Source organism: Pollicipes pollicipes, unplaced genomic scaffold (genome assembly GCF_011947565.3).
Source record: "Pollicipes pollicipes isolate AB1234 unplaced genomic scaffold, Ppol_2.1 Scaffold_7262;HRSCAF=8765_pilon_pilon_pilon, whole genome shotgun sequence".
NCBI classification, from domain to species: Eukaryota; Metazoa; Arthropoda; class Thecostraca; order Pollicipedomorpha; family Pollicipedidae; genus Pollicipes; species Pollicipes pollicipes.
In genome coordinates, this window is record NW_023597055.1 from 20,320,407 (window position 1) to 20,335,407 (window position 15,001).

Here is a 15,001-nt window from a genome sequence, read left to right on the forward strand (position 1 = left end):
ATGGATTGACGGCTGGACTTGTATGACGTAAATAATGGTCGCCCTACGTTTGGAGTTCAAATGCGATCAGGCTCCAATGCGTGTGATCAGTTATTACCGACGGTGGCAATGATAACGATAAATATCCATCGGTAGTCTCCGGCCAGCAGACTTGGTTAATTATCGCATAGTTTGGCTAACTAGGGCTGTGATGTTCATCCCCACTGTTCAAACATGCTTTTCTTTGCGAGGACTCCGACCCGAAAGCCTCTGGAGCACTGACTCACGCGATAAAATACATTTTAACCAACACATCGAATAGAAAGTTGTCCGAAAGGATTGCCTGACTCGGCAGCGACCCGGAAGTTCATGGTGAAACTGCTCCGGTGTAGGGGCAGGCAGCCGGTCCGGTCCGGGGTCAGTCACACCTGGCACAGGCGGCTGAATGCCGCCGACGGCAGCCCCGCTGGCGGCCTTATCTCAATTTCCCGGCATTACGCGCTGTTCCAGCGAGAAAAACGCGACGTCAACCGGGTTGGAGATGACTTTGTGCTGCACTTGAGACTGCCAGAAGAACCAGGCATGGCGTGGCGGGGAGAGAGCACAGCCCCTGAAGCTGCGAGGTGTGAGATTTCACGCGAACAGATGCCTAATTGGGCACGGGCAACACAACCGTAATTCACACTTCTTTGCAGAGTTTAATCACGCCGTTTTCCCAGACTTTTCAAGACAAACATGTTCATTACAGCAGACAAATGCGTTGAGCACACCCAAACTAGCGGTTCCCGACAAAGAAGGTGGTCTTGCTGTGGGTGAGCAAATTACCACGAAACTCGACATTGTAGATTACAATACAATTAGCAGATACAATTGCATATACATTTGCTTGACATGCAAACTGGGGAATGACAGACACTAGATTATCAAGAACGCTTTCGAAGTCTGCGCTGCAATTAATTGAACCCAGCTGTCCGCTGTCTGTCCAAACCACTCGCCGCCTCGTCACCCCGGCTCTCGTTCGGCAGCTGCATTGTGGACCGCACTCGCCAGATCCCGCAAACTGGAATGAGAACTCGCTGCGTTCCGTCGCGGCGATGAACCAGAGGCGACACGGCCCTGCGCGTGCGCGGCATCTGCCTGCAGTGCCACTGACAGCCCAAAGGCGGGCTGATGGATGACACCGTCCTACATCTGGGGCAGCGGGGTCTTAAATGGTTCAGCCTGACCGGTTTTGTGGTTACTGAAGGCAGAATAAGGCTTTGTCGTCGCGGCTTGGTGTGAGTACGACGCCAGCGCCTTGCAATGTTCGAAACATCTGGTTTTAGGTCAGTGGGGTGCATAAAGTAGTGCGCCAATTGTCAGGCCGCATTCAGATCCGACTTAGCAGTGGTGTATGGGCCAAACTTTGGATATTCGCTTCCATCTTCACCGGTGGACATCAGCCCCACGACGTCCAGCATGACGTACAGCACGTGCATGACTTTGCGGCGGCGAGTCCACAGTAAAACGCTGCATGACACAGGTGACAAGGCGTCAGCCCACATTGGAAACCTCTCGGTGGTAGCCCAGCGGCCGCACTTCCCAGAGGCGTCAGCCCGGCTCACCGCGCGAGATTTGCACCCCATCCCCGCGGTTCGGAGCGAAATCAAGCGGCGTGTCTCGGAGAGCGAGCCGCCTGGGCGACGTCACTTTCTGTATGCGACCGTTCCCAGGTGTGAAATCGCTCCTCGCGAGAGACAGATGAGGCGAAGCAGGACAAATGGTCTGTTCGTTGTTACGTATTCCCGCGAGCTCGGACGGCATTGGGCCATCGGAGAGACGGCGGCAATTCGCAGGTTATCTGAAGACGACGTCGCTCGGTTGCGTAACGCCCGTAAGACGGCGCAAGCGGCGGCGCTTGTAGCTAAAAACTGGGACTCGATGCACGATTGGTGAGCGGTTTTGGAGTGCGGCTCATCGTCGGCCCGAAAGCAATGATCCAGACCCCGAAGATGGCTCAATGATCTGGTCAGATAATGACATTTCAAACTACCCGATACTGTGCTGCAATCCTGTCACAAGAAAATGGACGATTGCCAAAATAACGTGACTATATAGCACATTAAAATATTGTCCAGACCAAAACAAATCAGCGTTTTTTTCTCGACAAGGTATGGCACCAGAAATGACGCAACCCGATTACACAGTTGTTAAGATACATCTCGCCGTTTGGCAGGTTGTGAGCGCTCCGAATGGGCAAGATGATCTCGAGCATCACAAGGCCGCGTCAGCCGTCACCATGGCGTCCCGGTCACCGCAACCAAACCTGCTGCAACCCGAGCCCCGCCGGTCGTGCGGGACGCCCAAGCCGTCCCACCGCTCGTCCCGGCTCCAAACACCGCCGGCGCAAACCATCCACATACTGAGCGTCCACCAATCGTCGCCTATTTGCGGCCCGGCCCCTGCTGCGCGCCGCTGTCCGGCGACGGATCGCGGCGACACTCGATACCGGCTGACCGCGGCGGAAGCGGCCCGGCCGCCCGCGGTCAGGGCACGTCCCACGGCGCGCCGCCTGTGTTTGTGTTTCCGGCGGCGGCGCGGCCGGCGCGCGCGCTGACGTGGAGAGCCGCACGGGCGCTGCTTGATGTCTGGCGAGGCGGAATGTGACGTAAATCAAACACGGCCACGGCGGGAACGGTCGCCGCCGGCGCCGGTGGACGTCGATGACGAGGCGGGCGGCGCCGGAGCGGCGATGGCCACTGTCGGTGCGTCGTGATCTGTCGAGGGGCAGGGGAGTAGCTTCCTGTAAATTAGGGGGAGGGTTCCCACATTTCTAAAGTGTTCCCCAGACCCCGAAAACCTTGAAAACAAAGTGAGCCATCTCCTGGAGAAACCCTTTTGCTGACGTATTTTTGGGGCAGGTCCCGTCATTTTGCACCGCTCTTCCAACTAATTTTGCAAAACTATGCCCCTCGACGATGGAAAAATAAGCTTTCCACAGGATTTGAACCAGGGGCGGAAGTCCCAAGATCTGTCGATCGACAGGCACGTGTGTTGGACGAGCCGTCAGTTTGTCCGGCCGACAGGCTGCTGGCAATGCCACGCGCTGCCGCGGTACTTCCGCAATCCTAGTCGGCACGCGGCGCGACCGGACGCCCCTAAACTGTGACATCCGTTTTCACCGTGGTCGACGCACGCATTTCGTAACGCCCTGTACCGTCTCCCCTTCCCCCACGCACGGGCCGGTGGCAATCGTGACGCTGATGCGTCGTTCCTGCGGCGCGTGGCGCGGCCGCGTCTCGACGCGCGGGTGAGTTATGTCTTCACCCTGCACGAGAATGGAGCAGTTTTTGGCGGTGGTGGCGTGTGCTGAGTTATTTAGAGGTCCCCTGGTGCAAGCGTCATCCGTTTCACGGCGCGGCACAGCTAAACAGCGGCTTCTGCCAGCGGTGTGACCGGGTGCGTGCGTGTCAAAGGCGAGATGTGGCAACGGCGTGGAGTGCAGAGCGTGGAGAGCTCTCTCGCGACACGTGACAGACACGCTGAAGATCTGTGTCGTGATGACGGCGGCACTACCCCCGCCTCACGGCGAGACTTAGCCAGCGCAGGAAAACAACGCAATGGTTAAAAAGCTGCGTTTACCAAAAACGACGTGAGGCTACGGCTAAGGAACGGCTAGACCTGGTCGACGACGGTGACGGAATGGAAAGGATAGAGGCGGGAGATAAAGGAAAGGGAGACAAAGAATGCTGAGTGGTAGAATGTCTGCCGTCAGCAGAATGCGAGAACGCCAAGCCATGCTTGCAAAAAGTAGATCATGCCTGGATCGAACTGCCGCAAATCACGTGGAATTCCGAACGAGATATATTGAAGTAAGTTGTCGGTCTCGTTAGACGTTCAATGGGGACAATGCTTACAAATACCTTTTCGTGTTTGATTTCTGTGGTTTATTGAGCTCCGTGCTCATATACGGGACCAACGCAGAGGTAACAAGCACGTATGAGCATTTGACGTAGACAGGAGTAGCCATGGCCAAGCGTACCAACGCATTGCAGTCGTCACGTTGTGAAAGCGTTTAATGATAATACTGCATATGATAGCCACTTTCCGACAGCCAGGACGTGTGCGCCTATTTCAAGTCCTTGTTACAGCCTATGTAAGTGTCCATTGCAAGAGTGGAGCTGGCGCTGTCACAGCTCGCCAAGCCTGACCTGGCTTCACCCGACTCCGAACACGCTTCCTCGATTAGTTCCGTCCCAGGACATGAATACGTAACAGCGCGGCGGGGTGGCTGGCAGCCAATCCCAGCGTGGGACGGGTCACGGAGACTGGTCGATGGGAGACGGGACGGAGATTGGTCGACGGGAGACTGGACGGAGACCGGTCGACGGGAGACGGGACGGAGACTGGTCGACGGAAGACGGGTCGCACGTATCAGGATACCAATATCGCAGTGGGGTGAGGATCGCTTAACTCAATAGTGGATCGCACAGAAGCGGCAGCTGAACGAGGGAAGGAGGGGCGGGGGAGCGTACGTTGTCGCTATCAGGGCCCATCGATGACGTCAGTTTCTGTCATGGGGCGGAGCATTGCGAGATTGGCAGAGCTGAATGGAGTCGAACGCAGCTGTCCCTGGGGTGAATTATCACCCGCAGTGGTTTAGAACTATGCAGAATCAAACCTACGCCGAGTGAGGTGAATGGCGGTCTCATCTCCCGTGGGTCAAATCCACGTTTGAACTGCGCAGACTACCGTCAATGAGACATTCTTTCGTTTTGCTAGTGTGCATCCCCATCCATCGATGCCACTCTCCCTCCTTCCCAGCTCCCGCCCCCTCACACCGTTGGGTCCCCGCCCCCTCACACCGCTGGGTCCCCGCCGGCGCCCAGCCGACCGTCGGCTGGACGCCATGACGCCGGCCGGCCAGCCGGCGCAGCTGAATAAATCGCCCGGGACGCCGCATCGGTCCGTGATGGATGGGCGCGCACCGCCCGCGTCCACCGCCGACGTCCACCGTGGACGGGTGGACGGGTTCCGCCGCGCCGACGCCGACCGCGGCGCCCGCTTCCGTTAGCTAGTGCCGCTTCCGTCAGCGGAATCGAAGCCAGGGAGCGGCTGGAGGCCTGGTGCGGATTAGGTCGAGAAGAGGCGATTGGTCGGGGCAGGGGGGGGGGGGGGGCGAGCGAAGCGCAGGGCCAATAGGTGTACACGGAGTAGCTGCCGGGACATAGCTATCTTGGGCCGCATTATTATGCGATGTTTTCAGGTGTTATAAAATTGTAACCAAATTATCGCGGGTAATTGGCTTAAATGCGTTGGTACGCTTGACCATGACTTGCCGTATCTACGTTAAATGCTCCCACTTGTCCAACCTTTGGTTTGGTCTGTCATCGATAGAAACAGGTTCTGTTGCTAAATGTCCGGTGATTGCAAAAGCGTTGTCCTGTGTCGTGATTAGCGACATGATAGACTGGAGGATTACGGATCGTCGTATAATCACAAAAACGTGTCCCACGTTTTAAGGGAATCATCGTTCGATGAAGACCCGGAGACGTCTCTTTCCACAGGCATGGTGTTGGCGTCATAATGGATTAAAGTCAGCACAGCGGTGTTTTACGAAGGACAGGCGGGCAGCGGCCTCTCCCTGACACTGTTGTGAAACCCGCCACATGCGCGCGGCTGCGACGCCGCAGTGTTGGCCCATTGTCTGCTCTGCACCTCGAGGAGACCTTGAGGTGACTGCGCAACATCGGCCGGGGTACGATGCAACCCTCGCAATAGCCAGTGCGCTGCATAACAGCGACTCGCGTTGTGTCGAGGTCGCAGCAAAGGGGAACGAGCCTTTTCGGAGTGCTTCCGACAGGCGCGCCGACAGGTTCCCAACCCGCCAGAGCGAGGCGCCGTGGCGTCATCAGCTGCGAGACCGACACGGTGGTCACATAATCGACGACAGATGAGCTACGAGATGGGTCACGTGACCGGCCGCCCATCCGCTGCGCGACGACCCAGTCTGGTCATGTGACCGCCGACGGATCAGCTGCGAGACGCGCGTCCTATTGTCACGTGATCAATGGGCAGATCCGCGGCCGGCGGCCAGCAGGTGTCGTCCGCCAATAACGGTGCGTCGGCCTCCGTAATTGTGACGCGCTCCGGCGACAAATCACGTCGCTGAGCCGGGACGAAACCGACCACCGCCGGGAGCCGGACGACCAGGACCGCTGCCGCCGACTGAGTCACGCTCGCGAACGCCGGGGCTGGGCGGCGGCCGGAATGGGCGATTCTGAAGTATACGGAAGGACGGACGTAGCCGAGACTGAAGAGCACCGCAGGTTTGACGAGTGAGCCGATGGGGTTGGGAGGATCCTTGAGGCCTATCGGGGCTGCTCACAGTAACGTACCTTACGAAGCGAATCGGGGAGCTTACCAGGGGAAAATGGCGGTAACTATCCCCCACAAAATGAAGAAAGGACCTCCCGAGCTCGACCCATGGGCCCACTTTTCTCCCAAAGCTTTCGGGACTGGAACGGTATCTTTTCCAGACTCAAAGGAAACTAAACCTCCTGAAAGAGGAGGTGTACTGGCGTTGTCTGAGCCGGCGCGGTCACCGGCGTCCGGTCCGTCTCGGCCTCGCCGGCCTGGAACCGGCGCACCCTGCCGGTCCGGCAGCCGGCGATGCCCGGGCGTGATAGCCGGCCATTGTGCGCCGCTGTCGCCTGTCGGCACCGATTCGCGGCCGCGTGGACCGCGTCGCCCGACGGACAATGGGGGTCGGCGGCAGAATCGCGTAATTGTGCCGACCGGCAGCGCGGCAAGAGGACGGGTGGCGGGCAAACCCGCGCAACTGGATGGCCAGTGAGGCGGCGGACGACTGTCTGGCGGGCTCGTCGCCTCGTCGGCCGTGGCGTGGCGCGACCCGCCTCCACCACTGCAGACAGACTGAAGACCATCTCAATCCAAACACGGACAGTCGATGGTCGATGGGCTTTTCAAAAGGTGGCTTCCCGGCGGATGCTGAATCGTGCTGCGGCTGGGACACGCACCGCTCTACCTCACAGGCGAGGCGGGGATCCGGCAGTACACAGAACCAGCAGCAGAACGCCGCCGGTGTTTGGAGCGGACGCACCGTTTGCATGGCAGCCGGGGGCGGGCAGACTTTGCACAGCGTGTGATGTGTAGCCCCGACCTTGCTGCAGTGTCCTTGACGGCCGCTGTTTGGGCTGAAGAGTTCGGTGTCTGTTCGGCATCGAGGTCACCGCAGGATTCGGCGGCCCGTGCACTCAGCGAGTGGGTTAGCCGCTACTGTTTCAGACATAAAGACGAAATTCACGCGTGAAGGTCGGTACTTCTATACGTTAGAAAAGCCACAAGCTAATTCGGTGCAATCCCGCGAGATTAGTCAATACTGTACTGTATGTACCGATATACTTTACTCAATACTGTACCCAATATGTACTGAGTACAGTGTCAGCCTGTAGTTGCCATTAATGTAGCGATCTTGGAGGACAACATAGGCCATTATATTCATTATCCTTTGCTTTGTCACGCCCAAAATACACAAAAAACATGCACATGAGTGCATGGGCGTAATAACGCCTCACATACTACTAGGGCCCATTTGTGCATTGGTGTACATGATTAACATTAACAGTGGAAAACAAAATTTCCAATCTGCCCTAAGTTTACAGGGCTCATGAACCAACCGACTCTGTGCTGGTTGCCTACGCCTGTGCGTAAGACCACCAGCGACAGGGCGCTTTCCTGTAATTAAGAGCGCTATTAGGAGACCAGCACTGCCATGAGCAGCTCTCACAAATTGCCTTCCTTCCGGATTTCACGAGAGGTACTGCGCCCCGTCGCTTTGCGTGCTCCTTCGTTTTTGTCTTCGGTCACGTGAGGCAGGCTTCTGAACAGACAAAACAATCAACCAGATATACGCCTGTATAACCCATTTCAGAAAGTAGCCATTAGGGGCATAACCAGCCCTACCTTCATTAAAAGTGCGCCATAAAGTCTACCGTCCGGAGGCGTGTATATTAAGCCTTACCAGCCGTGCATCACACCTAGTTGGACGGGCACACGCGCGCCACCCCGGGGCGTGCCATGACAGCTATATGGAGCGGACCCCCGCTGGGAGAAACCCTCCCATCCCACCGAAGCTGAACTTCCTGTGAATGCAATGGCCAACAACGACCCACTAAACACACGGCAGCACAGCACGACATCATGTGCTGCTAACAGCCGGGTTCACGCAGTGAAGAAGAGGAAAGAGCGGAGTGGCCAACCCATCTGCGTCCGACAGGCACGCGCCGCCGGGCCGGGCCGGGCCGGACCCGGCGGGGCGGGGCGACGGAAGGCAGGCGGGGGCGTCGCCGGCGGCCAGCGGCGCCCACACCCACCGGCCCCCATTACGGCTGAATGAGCCTGCTTCTTCGACCCGCTGACCGCGCCCGCCGCCGCCGCACACCTTTTGGGCCGGGTAACGGCGAGACGACGCCGCGCGCGCATCCTCCATTTTCATGCTGATGGAATTTATGGACGATGGCGCTGCGAGGTGTGGGGGTGCGGATTAATGAGCTGGCGGAGAGGCGAGGGTGGGCGAGGGTGGGCGGGGGTCAGGCGGTGGGGTGATCTCTGCTGGTCGATCGGGGTGCTGACTCGGGCCTGATCCCTTCGTAACGCAGAGCCAACCCTCAGCCTGAGCTAACCGTCAGCCTGAGCTAGCTGTCAGCCTGAGCCAACCGCCAGCCTGAGCCCACCGTCAGCCTGAGTTAACCATCAGCCTGAGCTAACCGTTAGCCTGAGCTAACCGTCAGTCTGAGCTAACCGCCAGCCTAACTGAATCGTCAGCCTGAGCTAACTGTCCGCCCGGCCAGCCCGTCAGCCTCACCCGCCCATAAAGCTGATCAGGCTGCCAGCTTGACCAACACGCCTATTGAGCAGTCCACGGATCAGTCAGACACGACATAGTCTGTATGTCCCGGTCGCGAGATGGTCTGACGTGGTCTGAGGTTGTCTGACGTCGGCTGCGATACCGGTGATAGCGTGCCTGCTTTAGCTGGCTTCTTGCTTCACCCTGGCCGATCCTGAACGCCAACGTCGAAGCTGCCTCGGAGCACTTTCAGAAAGTGGCAATGTTCGTGCGGTGTAACGAGAAGCAAGTGAAGGTGGAGAAATACGTGAAAATATTAATTGTCAGTGTATAGAAGCAAGCACTTCCAGAAGACATCACACCAGAACAGATCGTGATTCGCCTTCGGCTTTTTGAAAAACGGCACGCCCTTCCATGCTTTCACCGGAACAAAGCGGATCAGCCAGTAACGAGTTCTTCTTCAAGATATCTCGCTGGCCGAAGCCACATTTCGAGCGGCCCATTAAAGACGACGCCGATGTCCACACAAAAGGAACTGAGAGCAACGCGGAACCGAACGGCACCGGACACTTGCGTAAGAAGTCGCCGCTCGAGACACGGCTGGGCCCTGTCCCGTAGCCCGGGGGCGCAAACGCTCCATAGGCCGACACGTGACGCGGGATCGCTGGAGCCGGGGTAGGAGCGCCGTTGTGAAATAGTTCGCGCTTCAGTGCATCTGTGACGTGGTATGTCTGGCAAGCGGTGGTGACGTCTTAACGCGCCGCACGTGACGTGTTAGGTCACAGTGAGAATCCGTGTCGCACTGCGTTAGGCCTATCCGTCTCTCATAGTCACCGGGCCATATCTGGGTTCCATCTGCCAGTCGGGGCGCAAAACGATACTTAAGTCGACGACGCAGTGCACAGTTTCGGTACATTTGAAACAGGGTGAGGGTCAGAGGTGTGTTTGAGGCACCTCCAAGAGGGCGCGAGGCGAGGTGCAAACCTCTACGAGATGAATATTCGTGGGCAAGCTTTGACGATGATCAGAGCATTTAAGTGGGAGATTCGAGCTCTCCTCGCCTTTCCTTAAGACAAACCTCGATAGATTAGCGCCCAGGCAGGGCTGCCGCGGGCCGCTGTTTGACATCCCGTCCAATTTTTGCAGCGTCACGCACGCTGGAGACGACTCGCACGTTACCACACAGAATGGGATGCTCCGGCGCGAGCCAAGGACGACGACTTCCTTGTACACCGGTATTGCGGGAACGAAGGTCTGCGCAACGAGAAGCGGGGGAATTGGAAGATCGTATGGTTTTTAATGGCCTGGCTATCCTGGCATTGTTTTGAGAAATGTTCTGGCGGTTCAAATGTCAAGTGGTAAGGCAAGGTCGGTGAAGGCGAAAGACAATAGCACTGGATCATAAAGTGAATCGAATACAAGCTCCAAATGTGACATGATATCGCGTTTGGTATGGCTGATTGCTCTGCCACAGTGGAACATTGGGAGTCGCTGAGATACATGTTCGGAAAACTGCACGGGCTGTATGCATTGTTCGAGAGCACGGCGGAATAAAATCCCAGTTAAATACTCGTCTGATGACTTCCGGGTCTCCATTCCAACAAAGTCTCATCAGCGGAGTGCTCACTTTAAACTCTCGTCCTTCGTGGCCGGACGGATGCATTGTCATTGTTTTCCAACGGGCGCTGAGTGCTTCCAGCTCCCTCACATCGGAGCAATTACCGTCGTTCCCGTGCTCTATGGCTGCGACGGAGCTGATGGCACGTTTCTCGCGGGAACCCGGCACCAGAGCGTGCCTGTCCACAAGGCGGCGGCGGCGCCCTTGCACGTGCAATTGCTCCGGCGCCTCCGCCAACATGCCGACCGTGAAGCCCCAGCGCGGCGGCCTGCACGGCGGGGAGAAGACAGCGAACCGGAGGTGAACGGCCGCCGTCAGCGGGGCTCTTCTCAGAACTGCTCGACCTTGCCATGTAGTTGGCAGGTTGCGCGGCACAGGGGTGACGCCGTGCACGTGAGGCGAGTGCCCCGGCCGTGTGTGAGGCAACACCGGATTGAGGATAAGGATGTTCTAAGAGGCAGTGCTAGGAACTAAGATTTGTGATGGATGATGTTTTGCAACGGCTGACTGCTGGGTGGATGTCCTTAGAATATTTACAGCATGTGCGCTCCTTTCACGTCTTAATCTATGGGCATGCACGGTCGCAGTGCATTACGCTTAATTCTTCAGGAACCAGAGATGAATTCAGGCGGACCTGACATGTGTGACATCTTGCGTTTTATTAGTTGCGAATTCAACCTAGAATCGATTCAATCAAGCCTACTGACGGCAGTGCCATTTACATCGCCTGCTGGCTTCATAAGATTTACAAGCCATAATGCAATGGTAACATGCGGCAGTGGCCCTTTGTATCGTTGATTTTATTGCGGGTATACTGAAAAGCATGCCCAATGCATGCCAAGCCAGCTGGTGCGTGGCCGTTGGAGCACTCTAGGGGAAATACATCAGGCAAAGGACATCTTCTCCACACGAGCTGTTAATTGTCCGAACGATCTGACATGTCCAAGTGACAGAGTATGCTTATCTCACTGGTAACATTCATTGTTTAACGATACCAGCTACGTAATTCGAAACCCTGCACGCTGCCATGAAGATTTGTCGGAAGAATCAGGGTTGACCTCTGTTCCCAATGTTCCTTTAACTCGCAAATTCGCGACCTGTGCTGCGAACCCAACTCATGCATATATTCAAATGCATTCACTTCTAACGAATTCTGCCTACCATCTGTCACAGATGCGTGGCTCTCCGGTTCTTCCTCCCACCTCGAAACATGCGAAAAGTACCTAATAGGTAAGTGGGACACCGCCATTGGGACGACGGCATATAAATCGACTCATTCGTGCAAATGCTGACAAAATATCGCATTGAACTGTGCTGCCTCAAACATATCCCAATCTACGAGGGCACCGGTTGGCGGACGTCACGTGCCCGCCCGACTGACCGACTCCCGCCCGGGGGCCGGCCGGCTCCGGCCCAATTTACCGACCGCGCCTAATGGCTCGGTTACGCGGACAGCCGGCTTCGCGAGCGTTAGCACGCCGATAAATTAACAGCGGCGCCGCCTGCGGAATCTGCCCGTAATGGCACGAGGAGCCAGGACCGCCGCCGTGGGAGGCGGCGGCGGCGCGCGCCGATCCCGGTCGCTGGGTCTGTCGGACGGCGCCGTCGCGGTGGCGGGTGGAGGTGGCGGCCGGCTGGCCCTGCCGCCGCCTGTCGCCTGGCCCGGGCGCGACCTCGGCCGTACAGGGGCGGTGCCTACGGGGACGGGGCCTGGGACAGGGTAGACGAGCCTGGTAGTGAGGTGATGTCGGACTAAGTATGTCAGCGCAAGATCATAGTGTGTTTCAGCGACGGAGCCTAGCCATTTCAGTCTTTTCAGTTTCATCATTTTTTTTCAGTTGATTAGTGTGCTGCGCGCCATATGCTGCGCACCATCGTGCCGCGTACCACAAGTAACTTAGGTATTGCTTGGGGTGCACAAATTGGCACACAAATTTCAGGCAATCACTACATGAGAAAAAGGACAAATTCCTGCATAGCTCATTCAAATTCATCTAATTTGTGCATTAAGCGAGAAAATTGGGGCTGATCGACTGTTATGTTCAACGAAATACGTGCTGCACCCGTACATTATCATTTAAATTAACCCCTGCATAGATAAGGAAGTCGATACTGAGTAATGGGTGCATGATGCACATTCTAGGCTTATTAGCACCCGAAGCTCATTCGCGTGCAATATTTACTAAGGACGAAGGTGCGTTGGGATTTTGCGTTGCTAAAACGGTTGTTAAGGGCGGTTTTGCATTATTTCTAGCGTTACGACTTTGGCGCACTTGACAAGCAGTAAAGCATGCAACAAGGCGTGGCGCAATGTCATGTGTAAAAATGTGGCATGAATAAAATGATCAAGCATAATTATTTACTGCAGAGCGTATTTTGCCACTTTTCCAAAAAGAGAGAACTAAGTTTGTTCCCTAACGCACATATACCTACTGTGTTGTGAACTCATGCTTTTGGATAAGGCCATGGACAGTTTCAGGCCTATATTTGCAGTTCAAGTGACGAGTGTGCATGTTTGCACTTGCATATACAATATAAATAACAGAACTGCCGTCCATTGTTCAGAGGATTCAAGTGACAGATGCATGATTAAGAACTGGGGCCTTTGTGAAGGCGGAAAGACTTATCAAGTTACAGCAGACGTATAACGACAGCATAGGCAGTAATGCAAAAGTGCTATGCAAGTTCACATCGCAAACAACCTGAAAAGACGCACGGAGAAATAAAATAATAGATTCATACAAAGTCCATGCCCACTGCTCTTACCTCGTATTCATGATGAAATCACAAAAGATGTGGAGAGTCGGCACGACCACCGGTCACACTGATCTGGATGTCCGTCAGTCTCTGCTCCCTCGCTACCCTGCTCTCTGCGCCGCTGAGTCTCGAGATACTTCCCCCGCCTGCACTAGCCCTTGACTGGGCGACCGGCCGGCTGCAACCTTTATTTGAGCGCACCGGGACAGTCGCCTTCTGCGAGTGGTGCTCCCTTCAAAATCGCCCGCGCGCCGGCCTGTAACACGAACTTTCGCCCGCCGCCGCCGACTCGGACGCACCGGTTTCCCGCCAAACGCAGCAGACGACGGCCCGCGCTGGTTGGTCGGTCACAGCGCATGCGCAGTGACGGCTTCTGGAGCGGCTCGCCTCGGGTCAGTGGAGGGTGCTACGGCAGTGCAGGTGCAGGCTCGGCATGAGATGGGGGTCCGTGGCGTGTCTCAGAGCTCCGAAAGGATCCAAATGCTGTTATGGGCTGTGCTCATTTAGGTGTGATTGATTGATGTTAAGACTGCAGTCATAACATATGCAATGAGTTCAAGCTTATAGTGTGAGCGTGGTGTCCATGTTACCTCTAGGCTTGAAGAATGGCGTAGTGGATAAGCAATCGGTCTCTATTTTCACACTAGATCGATCGTGTGTTATCTGCTGGATTCAAGTGAAGTCACTTCTCAAAGTTGAGAGCTTATTGTAGCTTGATGACTTCAAGGAAAAGCCTGACTTGTAAGAATCCCAAAAGCAAACTCACAGCTGCGATTGCTGCTGGTGAGGAGGTCCCTGGGGGCACCGGATATTCGTGTTACCGAGGGTACGTCGTTTGATGGCGGCCTCGCAGGTTTCTGCAGCAGCGCGTGGGGAGACGGGAGACCAGCTGGATCGCGGACACGCAGGAGACGCGCTTCAGCCCTGGGAGACGTCTCGAGGCGCCACGGAGAGGCTACGGGGTGCTGTGGACACACTTCGCGACGCTACGGAGATGATGTGGAGCCACCGCAGAAGCGCTTGGAAACGCTGGGAGACGCTGGGAGACGCTGTGGAGACACTCATAGACGTCGTGCAGGCGCTGCGGAGACGACGGTGAGACAATGAGAGGTGCTGTACAGGCTTTGAAGACGCCGCGAAAGCTGCGGAGGCGCTTGTAGATAAGAGATGTAACTGACGCTCCCGGCGATATTGCAGAGATGCGGTCAAGACACTTCGGAGACCTCTTGAGACGCGCGGGACGCTTGCGGAAGACGTGGAGACGATGCGACGATGCCGTGGAAGCCACGGACCTGCTGCGGGAACGCCGGGAACACTGTGGAGACGGACCGTAAGGCCGTGGGCGCCAAGTCGGTGCGGCACGCGTCTGCCGCGCCACGGCCGTCTCGCTGTCCGACGGCAGTCAGCTGGCGACGGCGGTCAGCTGGCGTTGGCCGCCGGCGCGCCGCCTCTGGCGGCCGCACCATGCACGGATGATAACCGTCGGATTGGTCTGGGGCAACCATCGGGGCGGACTGGGGCAACCGTCGGAACAATCTAAAGCGACCGTCGGAGTAGACCTAGAGTGACCGTTGAAGTGGACCTGGCGCGACTGTCGGAGGGAAAATGTAGCGACCGGCGGAGTGGGCCCGGGGCAACTGTCGGAGTGAACCAGGAGCGATCGTTGGAGTTGACTTGGAGCGGCCGCCACGGTGGACCTGGAGCGACTGTCGGAGTGGACGTGGAGCGACCGTCGGAATGGGTGTGAAGCGAGGCTGGCGGGACGGGGCGCTAGCACTTCCCGTTGCGGAGTTTCAGTG

General features: G+C 56.7%; 1 protein-coding gene across 1 annotated transcript in view; it reads right to left on the minus strand.

The window, feature by feature from the left end:
- Nucleotides 1-13,453, minus strand: part of LOC119113949 (uncharacterized) — a 34,102-nt gene extending 20,649 nt beyond the window's left edge. Inside the window, exon 1 of the mRNA XM_037238182.1 lies at nucleotides 13,212-13,453. Within this exon, the coding sequence (XP_037094077.1) occupies nucleotides 13,212-13,222 (11 nt within the window). The 5' untranslated portion in view covers nucleotides 13,223-13,453. The remainder of the gene's footprint in view (nucleotides 1-13,211) is intronic.
- Between the last annotated feature and the right edge of the window lie 1,548 nt (nucleotides 13,454-15,001).